Here is a 26,520-nt window from a genome sequence, read left to right on the forward strand (position 1 = left end):
CCTAGCTTAACCACAAAGGCCAAGAGGCCAACGTCAGGGCAGAGCGATGTGGGAGAGGCGGGGGAGTGGGTGGGTGGGTCCAAATGTGAGCTGTGGACAATACACATTATGTATGATATGGGGATTGTTTTAAATCCATTTCTATTCTTTTATCCAAGAGTCCAGTTACAAGAAGGGGGTCAGACACACACATCCAGGTGTCCACAAGGGGCTACAGAATCAGGCCAAGATCAGGCAGGGGCCATTTATTCCCCAAATGCCATTTCTAGAACGCCTATTTCCCTGGATACACAAAGGAGGCAAGTTTGCCATGGCTCTTCTTTAACAGCAGGGAGGAGAGAATCTATTATGTGGAACAGACTTTGAAATTGTTTGATGAAAATGGGGAGGGGAAGGAACCTCTACCTGGTGTGAGCCTCCCAGATCACCTCTGTATTTCCTTTATCCCTGCTATGAATCTTCTCATTAAAAGTAATTCCAGGAGCTCATTACGGGAAACATATCACAGAAACCACCCAATATTACACATCATGATGAGACTGTAAAAGTCTTTGAACACATTATTCAAAAATAAATTTAAAGTTAGGGTTACAGGGACCATACTAAGTTGATGGGGTTTATCTTATACCAGTAAGAACCACTGTGCCCCTGTGGTTCTCCTCCTAGTTCAGAGCAGGCCTTGACTCCACATCTGGGCATAGACTCGTGGTCCTTACCTGCCACATTAATTTTCTCAAGTAAGCTGGGAACAGGTGTGGTGGAGTTGGTCAAGTTTGTCCCTGTGCCGTTGCTTACGAGGTTGTCCACCTTTGACTCCAACTTGCCAATGCGCTGCAAAATGTTATCCAGCAACACAGCTAGAGTCTTCTTCAGATCTGCAACAGAAAATATACATAGCGTTTAAATACAACAGCTTAGACGTCCTCCAGTCCCCCTGATATCGGCCTGGCACACACATGCACACTCACGCTCGTTCTCTATTTCCCTCCCTCTGATGTGAAGAACAAAATGTGGCAAATCAAAAAGCACCACACGAAGACCTGTCCTAACAAACTCCACCTGAAAGGCAACAGAGGCCACATTCAAGGGGCCCAGAGACTCCAAAACACATCAGTTCGCTCTGTAACATAAGCTTCACAGTAAGTGACATAAAACTGTTCGGCTAGTAGGTTGAGAGATGCTGTTATTTAGCATCCTACCAAAGCATTCAACTCTTCCTCCTCTCACATGGTGGTCACTAACACACAGAATGACAAGCCCCAAATGCAAGAAGGCCTTGAAAACTTCCAGATCAAGTTCATTGTTGTTATTGTTCGTTTTTTAGTGCTGTATACTCTTGCAAGTCCCAATTTTTTGAAAAGTCTTTACTGCCGTTGGTTACATATGGTAATACTTAATAAAAAGTTATGAGCTTTCCTGGTGGCTCAGCAGTAAAGAATACACCTTCTAATGTAGGAGATGCAGGTTCAATCCCTGAGTTGGGAAAATACCCTGGAGAAGAGAATGGCAACCTACTCTAGTATTCTTGCCTGGGAAATCCCATGGACAGAGGAGCCTGGAAGGCTACAGTCCATGGAGTCACAAAAGAGTCAGACACAACTCAGCGACTAAATAACAACAACAAGATAAAAGCTACAGTTTCAGATTTCAGATATGCTGGATAATCCAAAGTTAACTATAATGCAATTTAGAAGCACACTTAAAGACCAGATTCATTCATTGATTCAAAGTGAAAGTCGCTCAGTCATGTCCAACTGTTTGCAACCCCATGGACTATACAGTCCATGGAATTCTCCAGGCCAGAATACTGGAATGGGTAGACTTTCCCTTCTCCAGGGGATCTTCTTGACCCAGGGATCAAACCCAGGTCTCCTGCATGGCAGGCAGATTCTTTACCAGCTAAACCACAAGGGAAGCCCAAGAATACTGGAGTGGGTAGCCTATCTCTTCTCCAGTGGATCTTCCCAACCCAGGAATCAAATGGGGGTCTCCTGCATTCCAGGAGGATTCTTTACCAACTGAGCTATCAGGGAAGGAGTTCATTCATTAAAGATATTAATTAAACAACTACGATGTGCCAAGCATTGTTCTAGATGCTGGGACTATTTTCTTCTGGTGCTTACATTTAAGAGTTGATTCTCTTTCTTACATATCTGGCTATGGGTTACAGAGAAATGTGCTTCTCTCCAGATAAATTACAGACGCATTATCTTCAGGCCTACATAAGGTATTTATTAAGTTTGTATACAAGGTACTCTACACACAGAGAGAGATTAAGTTAGCCCCCCTCCTCTAGAAACTCAAAGACAGTCTGACTTGTACATGTGAGCAAGGCAGGAGGACCACAGGGCAGCAGCTATGTGAACAGAATCCAGACTGACTTATGAGCTGGGAGTGGGCCAGGGGAGCAGGGTGCAGCAAAATCCTGAATTCAGACAAAGGGGAACCTTCCATTCTGCTGAGAACAGAGCACACCTGCACTGCACAGGTGCTCAGATCTGGCCAGGGAAGCAGCACACTCTGGACCAATCCACCAACCCAGAGCACAGCCCATGACCGTCCACTAACAAGCAGGCAGGCTTTCTAGTTCCAGTCAAGAGAGAAACACTCATCCGAACAGAAACAAGACACGTAACTGACATGCAAGTTTGCATTTCTGGGGTTTACAGACAGCATCACTGAAGCTCACTAAAGACTGGAAACAGAACCCACATCTTTATCCTGGAAGTCTGGATCTTTGTGCTTAGCATAATCTCAATCTCCCCGCCACTCCCAACACCAAACATAAGACTTCTTCACAGCATTAAGATCTGTAGCAGTCTGTTCATTCAGTCTCTCTAACAAACATCTGACCAGGTCTACTTTTTATTCTTCATTGAGTATGTTACCCACAGATACTAAGATAAGCTGGCCATGCAAAAGAGCAATTGGCCAAAAATAAGATTATAACAAAGAAGGTTAAAAAGGAACTAAGAGTTCCTGAATGTCTATCAGGTGCCATGCACATATATAAGGAACTGCATTTATTAATAACTTCATATTCTCCATGAAGCAGGTGTGACTTCATTTTACAGATGAGAAAACTGAGGTTCAGACAGGAAGCAATATGCTCGTGCTTCCAGACATACAAAATCACAAATGGGGACTCAACTCAGGTCTGCCTACTTCCCTGATGCCTCGCTGCTACCAGCCAGAAGTCAAGAGCCAGGGCTGAGAAAAGAAACCAAGTGTGAAATTCAGTGACTTTCAGCCTAGTGATTAAGGGCTTAGACTCTAATCACTTCCTAGGTTTGAGTCCTCTCTCTCCACTTCTGTACCTTTATTTGTACAAGAGTGAAAAGAATAAGCCTACCTCTTTGGCGTTATAATGAGGATGTAATGAGTTAATATTGTAAAATGTTTTGAACACTGCCTGGCACATAATAAGTGCTACATAACTGTCTGTTACATAGGTAAGTTAAAAAAATAAAACCTTTGGAAAATGCTCTCATCCTTCCTAGAGAAATCTCTCCCCGAGTAATGCAAAGCTTTATCGTTTTATCCAAAGGGTCATGAGATCACGCTCCTCGGGGGCTGCAGCCTGACAACCAGTGTGACTCACAGCCTGTCCCTGACACATCATTAGCTGGCACAGGCAGCAGGAGTCAGCCACCAGCTCTGGTCTTACATTGACTCTGAAGCACTGACTGCCTCTCCAGAGCTCTGAAGACTGCCAGAGGCTAGCCACACAGATGGGGGCCATGGTGCTGCTCAGAGGTGGCTGCGTGCACTCTAAAGAAACCACTCCTCAGATAAATGATATCCATCTCCCTTCCCCTGCCCCCCAATCTCAACCTCTTTGCCCAGAGCCTGAATCGTCAGCCAAGGCATCCACGTGTAAAAAGGGCATTTAACTCTTACCAGCAATTGTAGTTGGCCAGACACAGAGGCCTGATCTGCTAGTCTGGCTTTACTCAGGTTTCTCAGTTTGTACGCTATTGACACTTTGGTCAGATAATTCTTTGCTTGCCAGGAGGGTGGGGAGCAGGAGGAAGGAGGCTATCCTGTACTGTAAGGTGTCTGTGGCATCCCTGGACTCTAGCCACTAAATGAGAGTAGCAATCCTCCTGTGTGAACCAGAAATGTCTTCAGACGTTGCCAATGTCCCTTCTGGGGAGTACAACTGCACTCCATTCGAGAACCACTGAATTAAGCACATTCTCCCAACGCTTGTCTTCTGCACTGCCCTCTGCAGAGCTATCAAGATAGAACTTGGACACAAGGGTTATGGGAGAAAGAATGAAGAGTGAAAAGACAGTCACTAAACCTGCATTATGTATGACTTCCATGCTGACACTACTGCAAATGTGATGCAAAGTACAACGAGGAAAGGTGGGGGCTGACAGAGGCCCATGCTGCAGGCCTCTCAAGAGCTGGTAACCCCTTCCAGCCTTTTGCCTTGTGTTAAAAGGCAGCAGGACTCCTGGAGAGAGTCTCCCAACCACAGCTTTTGGTGACAGTTATTGGTGGCACACACACCCTGGATACAATACACGGTGGTCACATCAGCATTAAGACGACATTCTTCCTCGATTCTTAAAACACAATCCATCAATAAATGTGACTTACTCTCTCTTGTTGATCCCACCTACACAGATGGACCTTGTGTGACTCTATGACACGGTATAAAGGAATTCATGATGATGAGAATGCTGATGTTCACCATCACGCTGCTCCAATACTACTACGGCCACGGTTGCTATTGCTGCTCTTATCACTACACTGATGCAACTGCTACTGCTGTTTCTCCACCAGCACCAGCAACACCATTTATTGAACCTCATGTGTTAGTTATTGGGCTAAGCATTTTACATGGATTAATTCATTTGGTCCCACAAGACAATATGAGAAACACGTTGCCATTCCCATCTCCATCATACAGATGAGTAAACCACAGTACCTAGAGGTTAACTAATTTGTCCCACGTGACTGCAGATCTAGGGTCCAAACCCAGGCAACCTAGTTCCAGACCCAACAGTTCTTACCCACCATGCTTTACTGCTTCTTAAGGAACCTTATGGACCTTCCAGCCAGCAAGCATCTCTGACTTGCTGCTTCTGAACACACTTACTTAGTAGGAATTAAGTCCTGGGCTTCTGCCATGTGTCCCTGTTAAATCACACCCCAACCTCCCTCAAGACTCACTGATGGGGCAGTTCTGTGAGCAACTCCAACACTTAAACATAATGAAGAACTTGTTTTTCTGTGTCTTCTCCCTTAAATTCCATGAATTGAATACAAGGCTATTAAAAACCTTGGCCTCTCTAGACACTTTTCCTGAGTAGGCATGTTTTCTCTCCCAATGTGGAAAAAAAGAAAAAAGTTCATTTTCAATTCAAGCAGCTATTTGAGTTACTATTTTGAGACACTCCAACACAAGATAAAACATACTTGTGTCAATAAAATACACAAGGGCAAAGATGATCCCAAGTTCATCTCTGAGTCCTTACAAACTGGCATGGTGCCTGGCATATTACAGTAATCAGTAAGTGTGTGTTACCTAAGTGGATAAGTAAATGAATGAACCAACAAATAAATGAACTACAGTCTTCCCACAAAAAGGCTGAATAAGCGATACCTTTCTAGGTGATGCAATTGTTTCTCACCTTTGTATTTCACAGCTAAATCTGCAAGAACTGTTAAAAGAGTTTTATTGCAATTTTAAACTTAATACAGAGTATTTTTGTATGCATTCTTAGTCTTAATGTTAACCCATATATTTGATAAGACTGAACACTCAAGACTAATTTCATATAGTTTAATAAAGAAATGAAAGGAAAATATTCTTCCAAATTCCAGTATAATATCTTCATATTTATCATTGTGTTTTATACTTATTACAGCCATAAACTGTATCCTCAGCAGGATTACAATTTCCAATTACTAACAGACTTTTAAAATTTTGTTTGTGCTTCAAGGCCTCAGTAATAAAAATTTAATCCCAACATTACTATTGCAATTCTGTGTTCTGAAAACTTATTGAACGTGATAAAGAAGAGATCAAAGTAAGTGAAAACATTTTAAATGTCCCTCTGGGGAAAGAAAGCTTTGGTTTCCATCAGGCCAGGAGTTCTTTGATAAAGGGTGAGATCAACAAAATCTCAGAACAGGTGCCCTGGCAGCTCTGTAAGTTTTCCTTTCTGGAAAGCCATGACAGTAATGGTAAGAGAGGCCGGAAGAGGTTTTCATATCCTTGAGCAGAACAGTCAAGGATTTATCACTGCCAGCTATACCTTCTCCCATAGCTGGGGTCCAAGGAGATGGAAACTAAAGAAAGGGGGTCCTGCTAGTGGAAAAAGATCTATCGATTTATAGGTCTATTGGCTAAAGCTGTGAGACTGCCCAGATCAGCAAGTCAGTTAAGCAAGGCTGTGCTGCCCCACCCTGTTCCCCTGCAACATGCTTTCCAAGCAGGGGTTCTCTAGCTTGCAGTCCATCAGGCTCAGTTATGGAGTCAGAGGTACCAGGTTCCATCCTCAAGCCGCTCCATTGGAACCTGCACAACCTACACGTCAAAGATTCTGGGTCCAGCCACAATTGAGAACTACATTTAAGGTGGCTGCCATGATTCACTGGCACAGAACCAACTGTGCAATGAGCAAGGACTTACATCAGAACTGCCAAAAATCATTTACATCTGGGCTTGCTCCTAACGCAAATCCCTCTCTACCATGGCCACCCTCAAGGGCAGAGCTCAAACCAGAGGACCACAGAGCAGATTCATTCACTGCTCTGGAAAAGCCAGCAAAAGACAAGGCGATAATGAGAAAGGAAGGTGCTAATGAAAAATGAATTAACCCCAACCCCATTCCCACTGACTGCCAGGAATGTCAAGTTTCATCAGTTACATGTTTGAAAATTAATTTGAAAGTGACCTTTCCACAGAAAGATAATACGGTTAGAGCAATGACCAAAATACAGTCCATTCATTATGTACAAGGACATTTGAAGCAGTGTTAGTTATAAAAGAGAACAGTGTTATTTATTACAGATAAGCTGTGGACACTACCCAAACACCAGCAAAAAGGTTACATTATATGATGTCCAACTATTCCTAAAATGGAATAAATCACTAGACTGGAGCCCGGGGAGGGCAGAGAGCAGGTCCATCCTGTCATCTCTGTTTATTGCCACAAGCTATTGACCCCAAGAACTCAATAAACATTTATTGAATGAAACGTTTGGATGAAAAAGGAAAAGTGTATGGTCATTAAAAAGACCTAATGGATGAGAAAATACAACAAAGATGAGCTTTAAAAGCTCTGTATAAAATATTCCAATTTTAAAAAATAAGCATACATATACCCATCTGCATTTAAATAAAGGACTAGAGAGAAATCAAATTTATCTGGGTTTGGGGGTAAGAAGTATTTTCTTCCTTATTCTTTATTTGTAAGAATGCGATGATGGACTTGGGACTACCTCTGCCCTTGTGTGTTTTATGGAATATTATCTTTTATCTTGTGTTGAACAGCTTTGAAATAGTGACTCAGATGGCTGCTGGAATTGAAAATGACTTTTTTTTCCTTTCACAATTGAAGAAAAAAGAAGCTGACCCAGGAAAAGTGCCTGGAGGGTCCCAGGTTTTCGTCAGCCTCATGTTCCAGATGCTCTGAATTTTCTATCAATGTTCATATCACTCTGACCATCACAAAGGTATGAAATGCTCTCTGGAAATGCAGTCAGAACCATGTATTCTACCTCAGAACTCCAAAACACTGGCCACAGGTACCCTGACACCCCTACCCTTCCGAGAAGCATCTCGGTCACTGACCAAGCTCCATCTCATCTGAGTTCTTCAAGTCACTCAGAGGACAACTCACCCACATCTAAACTCACCGAAGAGCCCTTCACCCTGCAGTTGTCATAGGCAGCCAGACCAGGTCACAAAGGGAGCAATCACCACACAGTGAAGAACAGCTTCCGAGGCTCAGCATCTCTGACTGCATGCTCCCCCGGGTTGGCTGGAGGCAATCAAGCTGTGACTTGAACTTGTGCCTATTCCTGTGCTGTGGGGAGGGTCGTGAGGATTTCAAGGAATTCTGAGGCAGCACAACCTGAGACCGGATCTTCTCTAGGCCTGTGGACGGTACTTAGTGCTTTACGGAATCTGTAAACAGCCAGGACGGAGTTCTTGGGCTGCTTTCTCCCTTTTCCTAACACTTTTCCAGCTGCATGGAAAAGGACTCAAGCAACTTAGCAATCAGTATAGAAAAGTCCACAGGCTCTGAAAGGTCAAGTCCACTGTCACCCGAAGTCCCCAGTGACTCCAGGGCATCTTCCTTGTCGGGAAAGAGGAGCCACAGCATAGCCCTCCCCACTCACCATCCACCCCCAGAAACTGCTCCAAAGGTGCCCACTTCATAGACAAAGCGAGAGAGGCTGCACTGGTCCATCCCACACCCATCAGAGAAAGACTTATCTTTGAATAGGAAGACATTGACAATCACACATTCTGTTTCTAAGATGCCAAAGTCACTCAGTGGCGTTAACACACCTTTAAAAAGGGACCCAGGGCAGCGCCAAACTCTCCATAGAGTCCAGAGCAGCGGGCCTCAACCCTGGGCTGGAGCCCAGCATCTGTGTTGCCACAGAAGCCCTGGGGATCCTGGTGGGCACGCCTTGCCAATCTTGTTTAGGAGGGAGTGGCAAGCCTGCTTCCTCCACACCACAGCTTATTTCCTCTCTTGTCTGGTTGGGTCCTGTCCTCTGTAAACCCTAAGAACAGCCGCATAAACAAGCTCCTGAAGCCCCATACTCAAGTGAATAAACAACATGAGGTCTACATGGACAATTCTCGTTGGCTCGTAGCTACTGCAGGTCGGTGCAGGCTAAAGTGAGCAATAACTCATAACAAATACACGTTACTGATCTAAGTGCTTTGATAAGCTTGGTCGCTTGCAATCCTTACAGCAAGCCTATCAGGTCAGTGATACTTTATCTGCTGTTTCTTAAAAGAGAAGGCGGGTTTTTAAAACATCAGTGACTTGCCCAAGGTCACACATCTAGTAAAGAATCCTTCCACAAGTCACAAATAAACACATTCCCAATGCCTTCCAGAATACACAATGGTTCCGATATCCAGATCCTGCATAAATAGCTACTTGGAGGCACCTGGACACCCAGTTCACAGGGAATCTCTTCTCATTTCCTGTCTCACGGAAAACATGACTGAGTCACTGTGATTTTCAAATTAGCCTCAGCTGGAGCCGTACTACACAGAGTCAGAGTGGAGGGGACACTGCTGCTATTGACCCGTGGGTCCCACTATGTGCTAGGCAGGTGCTGAGGCCCCAGAATACTGTGGGGAACAAAAGAGATACAACTCCCTGCTCTCTGGGAGCTTACAATCTAAGTGGGGGAGAGAGGCGATGATAAACAGACATGACTGTGTCATGACAGGTGGTTTAAGTGCCAGGAAGAACGAGAAGGAAGCAGGGGTGGGGCTCTGCTTCTGAAAGGGTCCGGAAGGAGAGGCGGGAGCCATCTCTGTGCAGGTGGAGGGAAGAGCGATCGCTGAGGTTCAGAGGCAGGAAGATGCACGGCCATCACCCAACAGCTGGTCCTGGAAGATGGCTGCGCCATGAGGCAGCATGAGCGGGGTGGACAGCTCTTCAGGGTGGCCGGGAGCTCTGTCCGAGCAGTTCTGACCGAAAAAGCCCAGGGACACAGCTGGAAACCGGAGGAGCTATGGCCCCCAGGGAAGCTGAAGGACCTACAGTTCAGGGCGGGATCTGAGTCTGAGGCCAATCCCTTCAACACCTGTGTTCCCTTCTCCAGCCAGGACCAGAAGCAGCAGTGTGGTGTGAAGAAAACGGCTTGAGAACAAAGGGAAAACAAGAAAGAGTCTCCAGTTCCTCCTGGAGACCCAGATTCTGATTACAGAGCTGTCCCAAACACACCCGAGGTCCTCCTCAGACATCCGGACTGGGCGGGCATGCCCGTGAACTTGGCCTGGCTCAGATGGACACGCTGTGGGGGCCAGGCGTCTACCACAGGCTCCCTGGCAAAGCCCCAAGCCCCAGAGAGGCCTGTTTTCAGGTTCCAAGCTTTTAAAGCAGAGCCCTTTCTTGAATCATACCAGCCATATCACTGTAGAGTAACCAGGGCCTCCTCAGACAACCAAATGGCCCATCTCTCTCTCTCTCTTTTTTTTTTAACCCCATACCTGGTTCACTCCAAGAAGAATGTATTTCCCTCAAGGGCAGAGAATTTCTGCCTGGGCAATGGTGCTTTTCCCATATCACCCAGCCCTCCCCTCCAAAACATGTCCCTTGATCAAATTTGGAGGAACAGAGGCAAACAGAAAAAATTAAAAAAAAAAAAAAAAAACAAAAAAACAAATCTTCACAGGCCTAGCCAATGAAATCCAAGTTCATTTTTTTTTTTTTTCTAACACTAAATGGTGTTAGTCTTGGAAATGTACATCTCCAGGCCAAAGAGGGCCACAGAAGCTCAAAGCTGCTACTGCTCCACTGCCCACTGGCCAGCAACCAAACCTCCACCCTAGTTCTCCACCCCCATATCCCTAAGGAAGCAGAAAGAACTCCCTTCCTTCTTACCTCCCTGCCCCGCTGTGGAAGTGACAGTGGACAAGAGGGCAGGGGCAAGACAGCCTGAGCTCTACAGAAGGGCGTCCACCCATCTCACCCCCACCACTCCCATCACACCGAGACCACAGCCTGCAAAGCCACGGCACCCACGCCCTGTGCCTGCTTCTCCCACATCAGCACCAGCCAAGCTACTCCGTGCTCACTTTCTTCCAGCTGCAGTGGCCTCTGTTCTGCCCTAGGAGTGCACATGAGGCTTTGCTGCTGCTGCTGTTCAGCAGCTAAGTCATGCCTGACTCTTTGCGACACCATGGACTGCAGCACACCAGGCTTCCCTGTCCCTTCACTATCTCCCAGAATTTGCCCAAGGCCTTAGGACCTGGCATACACCATGCTTCTTGCCTGGCCTGATCTGCCTCCATCTCCCACCTGCCACCCCGCCCAGTAGCTCCTCGGCATCCTTTGGGCTAAGACACCTCCCAGGAGAAGCCTTCTTTGACCTTCTCCTCCAAAGTATCAACAGCTCCACAAGTACTTAAAAAAAATTCCACTCTAATCATTTTTATTCCTGGAATTTACTGTTATCTGTCATTCTCTTATTTATTACTTCTCCCTCCAAGTAAGTGTAACCTCTATGAGAGCAGGAATCCTGACGGTGTTTTCCCAGCTGTGCATATGAAGCTTTGATGGCATTGACAGATACTGGCCCACAGCACAGACATGGTCCAGAGTGGCAGGCTAGAAGGGTAACAGCCAATCTAGGGGACAGTCTAGGCCCAAGGAGTTCAGGGAACCAGGAGACAGGAGATTAGGCAGAGCATGTGTACAGACCTGGAAGCCAAGAGGAAGCAGGCAGCACGGAAACAGGATATTGGTGGGGGGCTGGCCGAGAAGCTGGGGCTCTCGACTGCTTCAGCCTGAGCTGGTGACCTATCCCGGTCAGAGCATCCCAGTGTACAGAGAATCAAGTGAGAAGAGTCAAGGTTAATAGGGTGAGGATGGATCCCTTGGTTGGGGAGAGGTGTGTCTCATCAGCCCAGGTTTCTATTACTTTGAGAACAGGATGGACCATGCCTGGCCTACTAGAAAAGAGCTGATCACTGAGCATCAGAATTTGGGTCAGGCCATTGGAGACAGACATCAGTTCACCTCAGAACAAGCCCGGCACTGACTAGAGCGAATGACACCATTTGTGATGCAATTCCCGAGAAATCACGGACAGGCATGGCCCTGCCAGTCATGCTGGAGGCTGAGCTGCGGATGGCGCTGGCTTTACACATGCCTCTCCACAGTGACAGGGGAGCGCTCAGAAATGCCCTCCACACCCCAGGAATGAACGCTCCAACTGTTCCACACAGGCTGCCCGGACATCTTCCAGGCACTGCTCCTGAGTGACCAAATCCCAAAAGACAATCAGAAATCTCTTTTTGTATCACCAGACCAGGGTTGGGGGAGGAGGAGATATCATTTGAAAGTTCTTCTACTGTTGTCTGAGGATTAGTCAAATGAACAACCAACTGCAATCTTGTTGGAGACTGACAAACATTTTTGGCAAAGGACCAGAGAGTAAACATCTTAGGCTTTGTACTCTCTGCAGCAACTACTCAGCTTTGCAACTATCGCACCAAACAGCCACAGACAATACAGAACAATGGAATGCTGGGTTCCAAATCCTTCCAAAGCCATATGAAAACAAGAAGGTCTGGCCCAAGGCCATGGGATTCCTGGGAAATTGTTGACACAGGAGGGATATGATCAGATGAGCATTGCAGAATGAACTATGAAGCCTCCTGAAAGATAGAGTCAGCACACTTTAGATGTTATGTGAAATAAATCCTGGTATTGTCACGTTTGTATGTTATTAGTTGCTATAAACAAATGAGAGTGTTTGTGTTTCAGTCAAACTTTATTTACACAGACAGGCAGAGTTCCAAATAGGACCCACAGGTCATAGTTTGCTGAACACTTCTGCTCCAGCATCTCAAGTCGGAAATTTTAATAAGTCAGTAATAATCTAAAGTCATCTGCTGTGCGCGTGTGTGCTCGGTCGTGTCCAGCTCTTTGTGACCCCATGGACTGTAGCCTATGAGGCTCCTCTGTCCATAGAAACTTCCAGGCAAGACTACTGGAGTGGGTTGCCATTTCCTACTTCAGGAGATTTTCCTGACCCAGGGATTAAACCCACGTCTCTTGTGTCTCCTGCTTTGGCAGGCAGATTCTTTACCACTAGTGACACCTAGGAAGCCCCCAAATCATCTACTACAGTTCTTCAAACACCTGCTGCAGCTCCTGAAGACACATTAAGAGACTCTGATTATACCAATACAGGACGAGAGAAGGGAGGAATTTTTTTTTTGAGGGGGAGGTGGTCTATTAATTGGGTTCATTCAAACCAGACACGGGTCCCAGTCACTGAGGGTCAGCTCTTCACTGTCCCAGAGCAGACGTCCAGGAGATGCTCTGTGCATGGGCTGCATTTGTGGCAGAAAAAACACCGCAAACCAATGGCTCATGCATCCTCATCCCCACACCTCCAGCCCAGCTACACCGCTGAACATCCAGCAGTCTCTGTATCTCCAGCCGACATATAACCTCACCCACCAGAGCTGCCCAGTGACCGATATGCCCACACCTGCTAGTGATGGACTCCAGGGGAAGTGCATACCCTCACAGTGGCTCTCCAGCTACAGGACTGGGCCTGGATTGCACCACTGGGCTCAATCCCAGTTGCTGGTGCCCAGAAATGAGAACCAGGGAGAACCAAGCTGGCAAGATTTAAATAACAAAATTCAATTATCTGCTTGAGGACTTCCATGAGAAGATGCTGTTAGATGGGTTTGTTGTTTTCAGTCTTAGTGCAGTGGTTCTCTAAGGTGGAGAGAGGAGAACGTTTGCCCCCCAAGCCTGGAGATATTTTTGATGCTAGTGGATAGACGCACCAGAGATGCTGCTAAGCATCCTACAAGATACACCATGCACAGAATTATCTGGCTCCAAATGTCAATGGTGCTGAGAAGAAAGCCTATGTCTTGGTAAGATTTCATCTCATGATGATCCCCAAACCTCAAGCACAAATGCACAGTCCAATTAAATTCTTGAACCTCAGCTCCAAGGACCACTTTGATTGGCAGGCTGAGTTGATTAGATGAAAGAGAAAAACAGGTTAGACTTGCCATTTGGTTGTTTCTCTGTTGTTTCTGAGGAACAGAATTATTCTGCTAAATTCCTCTGTAAAGGGAGAAAGTTAAAATAAATTTCTGTAGTTTCTTTGAGCTCCAAAGTCTTATGATTATAAACATACAAGGTGGTTGATATTCTATCTAGGCTACTCGGAAGTTTTCAATAACTTTCTAAAAAAATATACTGTCTCTGTGAGGCTAAAAAGCTAAGACTAGATCATTGCTCTTTAGTGTGGAGGAAACTCACGCTATGAGATGGTTGGCAGTACACAAGAAATAAAACCACTGCCAACAACTAGGGAAAAAAAAGTCTATGCATTTGCCATTCAAGTGGTTTTTCCTTTCCATGATAAAGATTTGAGAGAGAGAAACAGGAGGAAATTACTACAGGACTAGACCCCTTTCTCTCCAAATGTGTAACATGGAATGCACGGAACCAGAAATTGGAAAGCCGTACCTGTTTTACTCATGACATTTACTTATAACACAATAGAAACACCAACAGTGAAAATTTGCTTTATTTATCTTTTTCTGGTGGTTTATCTATAATATTTGGGTATTAATACAGAAGGTCCAAGTCAACACATAATTTAAAATCCATCCTCCAAAAAATTACCTAGTGGTTTTTCAACATCAGCTCTCAAACTAGTCTCAGTTTTTGATCCATCAGATCAAAGAAAGGTGACATTTAGATGTATTAAAAAAAAACAGTGCCAATAGACACTGCGACACTGCCAAACCCTGAAAGACTGGATTAAAAGCAGACTGTGTGATCATTCAAATAGTGGGCATTGAAAAAGAAAGTCCACATTGTATATGAAAAACACCCATTTCCTCCTTACCAAAAAAAAAAAAAATATATATATATATATAATTAAAAAGTAACCATATTTCTTGGATTTCTTTTAAAAAGAAAAAAACATATATGTACAATTGAGTATGATTTCTGAGGTGGCTTAGTGGCACAGAATCCTCCTATGGATTTGATCCCTGGGTTGGGAAGATCCCCTGGAGAAGGAAATGGCAGCCCACTCCAGTATTCTTGCCTGGGAAATCCCATGGACAGAGGGGCCTGGAGGGCCACAGTCTACAGGGTCTCAAAAGAGTTGGAGATGACTCAGTGACTAAACAACAACAGCTCCTGTGTTTGAACTCAAAGTTCAACACCTGTCGCTACACATTTTCAGGAATAGTCATCTGAACGCTAAAGTAGCCCATCAATGTTTCCCACCTCCACCAACTCCACCCTCGTATCTGATTTATATTATACCTCGGGTTCCAAACCTTGAGGCCACTGAAGTCTCCATTCAATGGCCAGAACTGTCACTGCACAACTTCACAAAGGTCATCCACTGCGAACCAAGTCCACTCTAATACTCAGTGACCACGGGAGGGCTGCAACTTGGATTCTCTGAAACACGGTCTGATCCAAATTTCATTTGCAATTTTTCTATGTGTGTGGTGGTTTAGTCTCTAAGTCGTGTCTGACTCTTGGAACTCCTGGACTATAGGCTGCCAGGCTCCTCTGTCCATGGGATTCCTCAGGCAAGAATACTGGAGTGGGTTGCCATTTCCTTCTCCAGAGGATCTTCCTGACCATAGGCACCAAACCTGGTCTCCTGCATTGCAGGCAGATTCTCTACCGACTGAGCTACGAGGGAAGCCCCCATATTGTATTTGTGTATGCTTTGGTAAATATTTTGTGCCCATATATATTTGTGTGTGAGTGTGTATGTATATACATATGTATCAGAAAGATATACACTGAAATGTTAATTATGGTTATTTCCCACACTTGTAGATTTATATGTGATTTTCCTTAATCTTGTTTTTTTTGGTTTGTCTACAGCTTCCAACTTTTCTATATTAAGCCTAACTTTTGCTGAAAGAAAAATAATATTCCATATGCATATCTTTTCACTCACCCTCATTTCAAAAAGGATTTCGAGCACCTGACAAAAAAAGCAATGAGTACCAAAAGATCTCTTTCAAAGTGAGAGCAATCAGAGACTAGAGCAAGAAACGAGAGAGCCATAAACTGTGAGGAAACCCAAGGTTAAAACTACTGATCAGCATGTAGGCTCTGATGATGTGTGTCCCGGCCGGAGGGAGGCACACATTTGGCTCTGAGTTTTCTGGCAGGCCTAGAACATTCCTCCTCACCCTCCTTACCTCGCTCCTACCCGTCCTAATTAAGTTTTGTTTAGGGAACAATAATGAGACTATTTTTCTACATTCCCTGAACATCCTCCCAGATGAGCTCATGCAATCCAGCCATGTGTCCAGCGAAGAGGAGCCAGCTGCAAATACAACCAACAGAGCTCCAAGAGGGAAGCCCCACTGCTCCAGGCACTAAGCATCAGTGTGTCTAAGAGGTCAGAAGCTCCCAAAGGGCACTGCTTTAACTTTCTCAAGGCGTCCCTTTGTGTGCAATGTGTCGCCAGGAAGGGAGTGGCAAGAGGTAGACTCAATCCATGACCAAGTGTGAGAGCCTCTGGGGTCCCTCAGAGGCAAAGCAGAATTGGATGGAGGTGCCCCAGCAGTGCAGAACTTACCATAGGCCGTCATGACCCCCGCATAGGGTCCATCCACCACGTTCCTATTTTCTTCAGCCAGCGCCTTTATGTACCTCTTGCTGAGGTCCAGGATCTGCTCCCGGAGCATGGAGCTGCTCTCGGGCTGAGTTCGCTGCTGGATGGTAAAATGCAAGAGCATCATACCCCAAATAAAGCCAAAAGTCACGAGGAAGAAGCCCAGCTTCTGAGAGGACAGCTTCCACGGAGTGAAGAAAGCCATTGCTTTCTGCCGACTTCACCTGCCCCGGGTTCCTACAGCGCAGAGGGGAGACGTGAGCTCATGGTACTGGCTGGGTTTGCGGGTTTCCTCGACTCACTCTGGCTCCTGCATCAGCTGATTTCCTTGCCTTGTTTCCATCCTGCTGTGAAGAAGGGGGAAAGTTAGCAGAGTCCTCGTGGCAAAACACGGCGAAATAAACCAGAGCCTTGTTTTCATTCAAACAGCTCTGAAATGTGCACTTCCTTTTTTCTTCATCTGCTGGTAGCCTATTTCGTGTTATGATTTAGGATCAGTAAGCCGAGAGGGGAAGTCTGGCTGGTCGACAGAAAGCTGTACAAATACGGAGGGGAGGAATGTGTGTCTGCGCGTGTTCACAGGTGTAGTAGCAGGGCTGTTCCAGTCTGGACCAAGTTCAAAACAGGAAGTTTGTTTTGCAAGGTGGGGAGGAGATAGAAGGATATTTCACTGAATGTCAGCAAAAACCCAAGAGCAGGGTGAAGTCGTATCACCAGCAGGCACTTCTGTGCCTGTGAAACTTGAACTTACCAAGTCAAGATTCTGTGCTCTGGCAAGGATTAGAGCCCGCAGCTGGAGAGGTGAGCCAGAAAGTGGATGCCCCCTAGGGGGTAATCAGACAAGGAAAAGAGAGAGCCCCCCGCAACCGGTATTATTTGAGCATGGTCAGCTTTCAGTAGCAGTGTCTAGAGCCAAGCTGAAGTTCTCAGGGCCACCAGGTGGCCTCTCCCCAGACAGCAGCACAGAGAGGCTGTGCAAGGGGTACCCAACTATCTTTTCGTGCCAGCTATACAAGTGAAAGCTGCACCATACTTCTCACTTGCACACTTCAGCACAGGAAATGTGGGGCACACGACAGCCTGCTTTTTTGTGGTTCTCATTTTTACTCACACCATGGGGCAAAATGAGAGGTTACCAGGCATCTTCTCAATACCAATGCAGCAGATGCTATCTGGTATCAGCACAGACTGCACTGTGGTCCTGAATCAAGCCTTCCCAACAAATGAGGCTGAAGCCTGGGTTACAAATGCATTGCAGTGGCACAGGTGGGCCCCCTTCTGAGAGTCCTGGGCTCACAAACCAGCCGGCCCACAAATGGCACAATTCTTTGGGCGTGTGAAAGCAGAAGCTGAGCATCCCCTCCTTCGAGGGACTGACCCAGGATGTATTCTGAGTGTGCCTATGTTGTGAGTCAAAGGATTCCTCTTCCTGAGCAGCATAAGAAGAAATGATAGGGGACCCTGGAGCAGTTAGCTTTCAGGGTCTATAATGAACCAGATCTATGCTGGTCTTCCTCTCTCTTTTCCTCGCCTGTCAACCGTCATCAGTAGCTGGTAACACCTCTACTGATACTGATAGTAAATGATAAATAAATTCTAGTGATGTCCCAGGCACTTGATAGATGCTTTTTATGCCTTAGCTCATTGAATTCTTAAAACAGTCCTATACAGTAAGAACTATTAATGTTATGTCTGTTTTATAGACAAAAAAACAACAACATGGAGATCACCTACATGGTAGAGAACAGAGAATCTACAGACATCCAGCCCAGGAGGCACCAAAGCAGGCCCTGCCTTCTCTAGACCATTCCTCTTCCCTGCCAATCTGTTTATGATCAAGAATGGTCTGAACAGGCTTAAAGGGTTGTGAAAAGCAATGAAGACTATGTACCTGAAATCCTACGTAGTTCAAAAGCCTAGAACATTCACTCTTGGCCCTTAACAGAAAAAGTTTACCAACTGCTGAATTCTAAGCCAGTGGTTCCCAGAGTGTGGTCCCCAACTCAGCAGCGGCAGGAGCATCAGTGAGAAAACCAAATTCTCAGGGCCCACTTCAGACCTACTGAAGCAGCAACTGGAGGCAGCCAAAAAGTGGTCGGACGGGTGGACCTATGCTTCAATAGCAATAGCAACCAGCAACCTGTGCTTCAATAGGCAATTCTGATGCCCGCTCAAATCTGAGAGCCCCGAACGCAGGCAGATGCCCTCACAATGCCTCACCATGGTGCTGCCAGTCCGTGTGGCAGTATCTCCCTCTTCTCATCCCGTAAGTTTCTCTGGTCCACCATACCCTCCACATCCACCAGTCTACTAGCCCCTTAACCCCCAGGGTCTCCCTGTCTTCCCTCAAGCTGCTCCCCAGACCTGGCTGACCCTGCCCCACATCACACGGATCATCCAAACCAAGCCTGTCTCCCCCTCCTCACCCCCACCCAGCTCCTTTCGCTTCAGACTCCTCCCCTCCCTCCAGGGCATGATGCTCCCTCCTAGTCTGAAGTTGTAAAACACTGTCTACCTGGACTATTTACCAGTTTCTGTATGGGATCCATGACAGCTTTAAGAGACTCCCCACTTGTGTTCTCAGAGAACGATGCTGCCAGGGGACCAATAAAATCCCTACAGATTGGATGAGCTGGTTACCCAGGCTCGGTGGCACTTCACTCAGCCCCTTCTCACGTGGGCCAGCTGAGAGGCACCTGCATTCACCACTACAAGGATGCACTGAGCACGTGCAGCCCTCAGGCTCCGGGGACTGAACAGGGATAAGACAGGACTCCCATCCTCAGGCCTGAGGCTTCAGAAGCCACCCTCCCTCCCCCCCACCCCCCAGGAAGTGGCTGCACTTCCTTTTCAATAAGCCATGCCAGTTAGCCGATGTCACCCCAGGGCTGAACGGATTTTCCCAGAGCAAGCAAACAAGATGCTTACCAAGAAAGACAGCCTCTGGTAATTTTCTTTTGCTATTTTAGGAGAGCCCCCAAAGCAGATAGGAATTACCTGTCAGCTTTCACACAAGAAGCCCTGCTTTGCTTTCCCTAATGAACCCCCGAAGAAGCCGCTCAAGGCTGCAAAGTTTAAGCAAAGGAAAGAGCAGGCCCAGGAACTGAGCAAGGACCCAATAGTAGGTGGTGCTTCTCTGCCTTGGCTTTGGGGACAGTCAGGACCCACCCAGGTGATACATGCCAGGGGCAAAAAGACCGTCTGAAAACCCAGAGATGGTAAAATCACTTCCTAAAAGAACAGTGATCACTTCCTCCCTTCCCATCCACTCATCAACATGCTGAAATATGGTTTCCCTTTTGAAATGTGATCAAAGATCACATTTGACAAGGAAATACATCTTAATTTAAAAAATAAAAGTATTTGAAAAGATACTCAAAATGACTAGCCTTTAAGGAAATGCAAATAAGAAGCACAATGAAATATCAATTCCCCTCTGTTAGGATGGCTATAATCAAACAAGACAAATAAGAACAAATGTTGGTGAGGATGTAGGAATAGGAGAACCCTTATATCCTGTGGGCAGGACTGTACAATGGTGCAACCGATGTGGAAAACTGTCTGGCACTTACTCAAATGACTAAGCAGAGTTATCAGATGACCCAGCTAACTCTGCTCCTAGGAATTCTCCTGAGAGAAATGAAAGCGTACATCCACACAAAAACTTAAACATGAACTTTCACAGCAACATTATTCAAAACAGACAAAGAGTGAAACCCAAATGGTCACCAAGTGACAAATGGATGACCAAAATGGGGCAAATTTGTTCTATTCAGCAATAAAAAGAGATGAAGCACTGATACATGCTACAACATGGATGATCCCCGGAAATCCTAACTGAAATAAGGCAGTCACAAAATGCCACATATTATGCAATTCCATTTATACGAACTGTCTAGTAGAATAGGCAAATCCTTGAAGTAGAATGTACACAGTAGTTGCTTAGGGTTCGGGGGGTGGGGCGGGAATTAGGAGGTGACAACTAAGTCTTGCAGGGTTTATTCTAGGGGTAGTGAAAATGCTCTAAAATGGATTGTGGTGATGGATGCACAATTCTGCAGATATACTAAAAACGCTGAATTGTATACTTAAATGGGAAAATTGTATGATATGTTAAACATATCTTAATAAAACTTTCCCAAAAAACAAAAAGCAAGCAAGCCCACCTCCAAAGGTGGGGTAGGAGGGAGAGCTGAATTGAAGACAGGCAGAGGAGCCTCATAGGTGCACTGTGGCCCCAGTCAGGACCCACCCCTTCCCCTACTTCCACAGCCGAGATAAGGCTGGACCCTTACTAAGGGCTGACCACAGGCTCTGCAACAGAAGGAAGTTACACAAGGAAATCTGCCACCCATTTACCAGACACTGCTAACCCTTCTCAGCTCTGGATCACTCACTCTTCAAGGCGAGGCCTGCTTTGCCTGCCAGATGCCAATTTCTCAACACACTTGAGGAAACTCTCAAAATCAGCCCTGTTCTGAACAGAACCAGACTGAAGAAGGAGTGAGGAAGCTCCTTCAAAGGCCGACATTAGTGGGAGACCATTTGTCACATCAGGACCCATGTCTTTGGAGGATGGATGAAGACAGAAATGTCTATCCCTTCAGGAGCAATACCAGCCCCAGCCACGGAGACCTTTTCCTCAGGCCCACAAGACAGTCCCGACACAGCCCGTAGGTACCACATGTACATGGGTAGCACTGCCTGAACTTAGTCATTCCCACAGCTCTGCTGTCCTATCACGGGTCACCCGATCTTCCCACCTGTCTTTGGATGGCAGCCATCACCGCCTACCTCTTGCCTCCCCCTCTGCAGTAATATTTAAGAAATCCTATTTGTGTTCTCAGAGGCTGCTGCCACGCCACCATCACTCTCCGGCTCTCCAAAGCCAGTGCACCCTCTAGCTCACCAAGCTCCAGCGGCAGAAGAAGGTAAGTAAAGAGGTCTCTACACAGACTGCCAGGAAATCCACCCACGGTAAAGCATCAAAGAAGCAACTGGCTACGCAAGCCACTCACAAGAGTGTGCCCTCTACTAGAAGGGTAGAGAAACCTCACTGTTACAGGCCTGGTGAAACTGATTCGCAAACTTTCATTCCTGCGTCTGGTGCTGGAAACTGCTCAGGACTGCAAAACAGATCTGCGCTTCCAGACTGCAGCTACTGGTGCTTTGCAGGAGGCAAGCAAGACCTGCTGCCTTTTAAAACACATCAACCTGGATTGTATCTATGCCAAATATGTAACCATCATGCCAAAAAATATCCAGCTAGCACACCACATCCCTGGAGATCCTGCTTAAGAATCCACTATGGTGAAAAACATTTAAGAAAAATTCTCTTCTTCCTATTACTGGCAGTTCTGAATGTTAAAATATTTCCCCCCCATGAGGGTCAAAAGGTAACTAAGTATATAACTGCAAGTGGAAAATGGGGTGGGGGTGGGGAATCAGTATTGGCAATTTTTCCACTTTCATTTCCGTGAATTTTTAATATAAATGTGGGGACGTAAAGCATTAATGCAAGTCAAAATGCTTCAGTGAACAAGTTTCAGCAGTTCAAGTTGATAACAACATAAATAACCCTGTTAAAATTTTCTGGACAATGCCAGCATTTGGATTTTTTTTAAAAACAGGTAAATTTCTTACCGACTGCAACTAAATGGTATTTGTAGCATTTTTATCACACAGTAGATTCCATTCATTCGCTATACTTCTCTGAGTTGTCCTATATGCAAGTACATGTTTTGAAGTTTGCTATTAAAATACATTAAACTATTAAAAAAAAACCACACACACAAATCCTGAGTCCACTGTACTCATTCATGTTGCCTTGGAAACCCCATCACTATCTCACAAATGAACCCCATATCCTGTCTAAAACCTTCCCTGGATCCCTGGACTGAGGAGGGCCCATCCTCCTTGGAGCATCCCCCAGAAGTATGTGCTCCTTCTAAAGAGCTTCTTAACTACTTCTCTGTTGGATAATCTTTTCTTTCATTTCCCCTACAGGGTCTGTAACCTCCCTAGAGACAGGAAGTGCCAGGAATGGGACTGCCTTGCACATTGGGGATGGTCATTATGTGTTTGTCAGATGAAAGAATGGGATGACAGGGATGACAAAAACACAAATGAGTAGTGACCCCGGGGACCACCGCCTGGGGTGAACCACAAAGAAGCCGGACACTCTGAGAATGTAAGTTAACCTCACCTGTTAGGAGTTTTTAGATCTATCACATAGCAGTGAACGATTATTATGCCCTTGACTAGATGGGGGTTAAACTAAAGGGGATGCGGTGGTAGATGGGCACAAAAAGAAAAAAAGGGACAAAAGTTTCAGGAAATAATTCTAGAAGGGGCAGTGACTTTGGCACCAAAAAGCTGTCCAAGACAAGGGATGGGAGGGGAAACAAGTTTGGGGGGAACTTAGGTAGAGGCTGTTGGTTCCATCACTGGGTATCCAAGATGATCCCAGGACATCAGAAGGCTGATGAAGGGGAACTGAAAGAACTCCTGCATCTACGGCCTGGAAATCCACAGCTGGCCCCACCTATTAGCACTGTGGGATTGTAGACAAGTCTGTCTCAGGTTCTGCATAAGTAAAATGGGGAAAGTTGTAGAGCCACAGAACACTCTAGTAAACTAGATGAATAGGGGTTTCTGGTCTTCAAATTGTGTTCCAAAGGACTTTAGGGTCCCCAGAGACGTTTCTGAGGTTCTATAAATGTTCTCATTTGAATTGTCTACCTTAGTGTAACATTTTTTTCTTTAAAAAATTTGGTTAGGAAAAGTTTTATACTATAGATTCTAAACAAAACTTCCACATACCTCTGTATGTGGAGTTTAAACTTTGAATTCCTATGCTAATTTGGTAGGAAAATTAATGCTTGGCAGTGGTCTTATTTGCTTATTTGTTTTATAAAATTCAGGTCCACATATCTACTCATGTAAGATTGCATGATACCAAATACTAGGAGACCCAGATTAAATGCCAGATGAGGGTCCATCATAAATTGTATGTTTCAGAAACATTTTGGCTGATCATTCTTCATTACAAGTAATAATAGCAGTCTTTAGAGAATGCTAATGACTCAACTCTGAAACAATTTCCCACCACTTCTCTTTCCAGCCTCTGTAGGAATTTACATTAATAGCAACTTAAGAGTGCCTGGTGTTAAAAAATAGTAGCCATTACCATTTGCTATCAGGGTGAATGTGGACTTCCACTATTCTACAGCCAAAATTCAGCATAGAAATCAACTGTGTGCTAACTAGATACGAGTGCACACCATCTCACTAATTCTGCCTCTCCAGAGTAGCTCACTGGCCTAGTCATCCACTTTAAAAGGAAGTAGGATAAATTAAAGCATATAAAATAGCTGTATGCAGACTGGGATACTACGTGAGATCTGGCTTAGGAAAATAATAACCAAGTACAAACTCTTCATTCACAGAGAAGGACACTGAGGTCCAGAAAACATTCTGCTTTCCAGTGAGAGTCAGAATCAAACCATAACTCAAGCTTCCTGATCCCATTTGATCTGTTCCACACCAAGCTGTATCTCCCAGCTGCCTGCAGAAAACTCAAAGGGGAAGAAACTTACCAAATGAAACACCAACCGGAAACCACAGTCCAATGACAGTAAGGACCTGTGAGTCTACTGTGACACCGTACCAAGCTCGAGGAGCTGGGAGAATCAGCAGGTGAAAAGAAAAACATACATTCATGGAATTACTGGTGCAAAGCAGGCAGATGGCCTGGGGTGGGAGTCTTGCTCTAAATGTGGTATCTTCTGTTGTTAAAAGGAGAAGCCGAGCAGGAGGGAAGGACAACCAAAACAATTTTTTCCTCCCAAGTCAGTCCAAATTCCTAGGAAGATGCCTCAGGGCTGGATACTCACTGCCTGCATGGTTCAGTGCCATCAACCTGAAGCCAGTCCCGGGGCCCCCTCACCAGCTGCCCCCAGTCTGAGGTGTGAGTCCTTGACAGCTGTGCTGACCATGAGCTCGCCTCCCAATTCGTGGAGCAAAGGAGCCCAGGAACCAATAGCGTTGGAGGCACTGATGGAACATGTACAGACAGGGCCCTCTTCGTCCACCTTCTTGACTGGATTCTCTGACACATTCTAGTCCTTTATAAACAGGAGAAACACATTTGAAGTGAAAACAGACTGTTCTCTTTAGAACCGGCTAAACAAGTCTTATTTTGAGTCACTAACCAAAGACACCGGCTAAAACAACACACCTTTGCTGCAAGGCCGGGGGGTGGTTCTGATGTTTAGGTTTTATACGACCTATGCCTTTTACATCTGAAGTGATCAAACCAAGACAGCCCTGGGCCTGGTTTGCATTTATCAGGCGGCACTTGCATTCTCCATGTGGACAGACAGAAGGGAAACGGCCGGCCGTGCCCATTTGAGGCAAGATCTGCCTTGCAGTTACACTGTTGACTAAATGTAGTTCGGAGCTCCATAACTGGCATTAATAAATAAGTTTTCAAATACTGTAATAAAGCTAATGACTCTGTATCCAGAACAGGCCCTCCTTCCCACCCTCTCTATTCCATCCCTTCCCCATTTCCAACGCCAACTATCCTCTGGTGTATGTGGCCATCTCCACTGGGGGAGCAGAGGGGCAAGGAAAACACTTGGAAAGGCACGTGATGACTGTATTCTGACTTCCCCTCTTGGGCAGAAGGCTTGCACATTACGGGCAAGTGGACAAAAAGGAAAGATGACAAAGGAGTGCGGAGGAAGCTGTCACTTCTGGATCAGATAATATCTTTGTTCTGTAAGTTTCATTTACCAGGCTCACAGGTTATTCACAGTTGACAGAATGTCCCATCATCAACAACAACAAAAAATGAAACCACAGCAAGTCCAAGAATTCGGAAAACATCTACTAAGCCACAACAAAAAGCATGGGTCCCTGAAAAATGAAATAAACCCATTTAATCCAAGGTGTCTCCATCCTTGGCACAACTGACATTTGAGGCCAGATCATTCTTTGTCATAAGGGGCTGTCCTGTGCCTTATAGGAATTTGACAGCACCCTGTCCTCTAGCTACTAGACACCTTTAGATAGAACCTGCCACCCCCAACTGTGACAATCAAAAGTGCCTCCTGACAATGTCAAATGTTCCCTAAAGGATAAAAGCACTCAGGTTGATAACCACTGCCTTAGCGTACTAGCAGGACATCACCCACCCACTGGATGAGGCTCAGGGAAGGTGAGGCTGTAGGACTAGACTGAAGAGCAAGAAGAAGCAAACCAAGAGAACTCAGGAGTCAGTCACCAGCCCTGAAGATGCACAGGCTCAGAGCCCTGAGCTAAGACTAGAGGCCACAGACGGACAGGGCAGAGCAGGGGTAGCAGCTGATTCCTGATGCTGTCCCAAGCTGACTGACAGATGAGTCTCATTTTTGTCCACATCCTTCAGTCCCAGTGCTATCCTGGTAACTGCCAAGGAGCTCATGCCTGGGCTGGCTATGCCCCCATTTACTAATTAGTACATGGCATGCAGACTCCACTCCACAGAGATCCGAGTCTACAAATCAAGGCACAGGGAAGAAGCTTTGAGAAGACAATCTCTGATGCTACATCAGACAGTCTTAAATAGAAAAGGATTGTCATCTGGCTTCCAGCCCAGGAAGCCATGAACACACATTATGACAGGTCGATAATGACTCTCTAGGAAGAAAAGAGGAATGGTCTGTGAGAAGATCACAGTGTGTAAATCTGTCGATCCCCCAACGTTGGATGAAACACTCGAATATTCTCTTCCACTCAGAGCCAAAGGACAATAAAGCCACAAAGGAATTTTAAAAGTATGAAATGTACTTTTCCCCCCTGAGGATCAGATTTCTGGCAGCTCTCTATATGTAGAAAACATCTACAAATGACAACAGGCCCTAGAGAACCCTGGAAAACCAGGGTCACAAAGATCATCAAAATTACTTCCAGAAAGTAGGACAATGCCTCAAGATAAAGCTCATTATTCAACAAGTGCTCCCAGAACCCGATCAGCCGATCAGCCCAGAACCCTACTCCTCCACCTGGGTGGAGCACAGGCTGAGTGCTGGACCACAATGTTCTAGCTGCACAGTCTGCAGAAACAGCACAGCTCTCTGAGCACTGGATCTGATAAAGATCAGCAAGTTAAAAGCT

The 26,520-nt window shown here is 45.7% G+C and overlaps 1 protein-coding gene across 16 annotated transcripts in view; it reads right to left on the reverse strand.

Moving 5' to 3' along the window:
* MGAT5 (alpha-1,6-mannosylglycoprotein 6-beta-N-acetylglucosaminyltransferase) overlaps positions 1 to 26,520 on the reverse strand; it is a 390,386-nt gene that overhangs the window by 231,624 nt on the left and 132,242 nt on the right. For 6 of the 16 annotated variants that reach the window (XM_006062941.4, XM_044936151.2, XM_044936123.2 and 3 more), the window contains 2 exons: positions 16,324 to 16,703; positions 717 to 875 (listed from right to left, as the gene is read on the reverse strand). In XM_006062941.4, the coding sequence (XP_006063003.1) occupies positions 717 to 875; positions 16,324 to 16,564 (400 nt within the window). In that variant the 5' untranslated portion in view covers positions 16,565 to 16,703. Of the gene's footprint in view, positions 1 to 716; positions 876 to 16,323; positions 16,707 to 26,520 lie in introns of all 16 variants that reach the window. The other 10 variants (XM_006062939.4, XM_025261819.3, XM_044936109.2 and 7 more) reach the window with 2 other exon arrangements.

Source organism: Bubalus bubalis, chromosome 2, assembly GCF_019923935.1.
Source record: "Bubalus bubalis isolate 160015118507 breed Murrah chromosome 2, NDDB_SH_1, whole genome shotgun sequence".
NCBI classification, from domain to species: domain Eukaryota; kingdom Metazoa; phylum Chordata; class Mammalia; order Artiodactyla; family Bovidae; genus Bubalus; species Bubalus bubalis.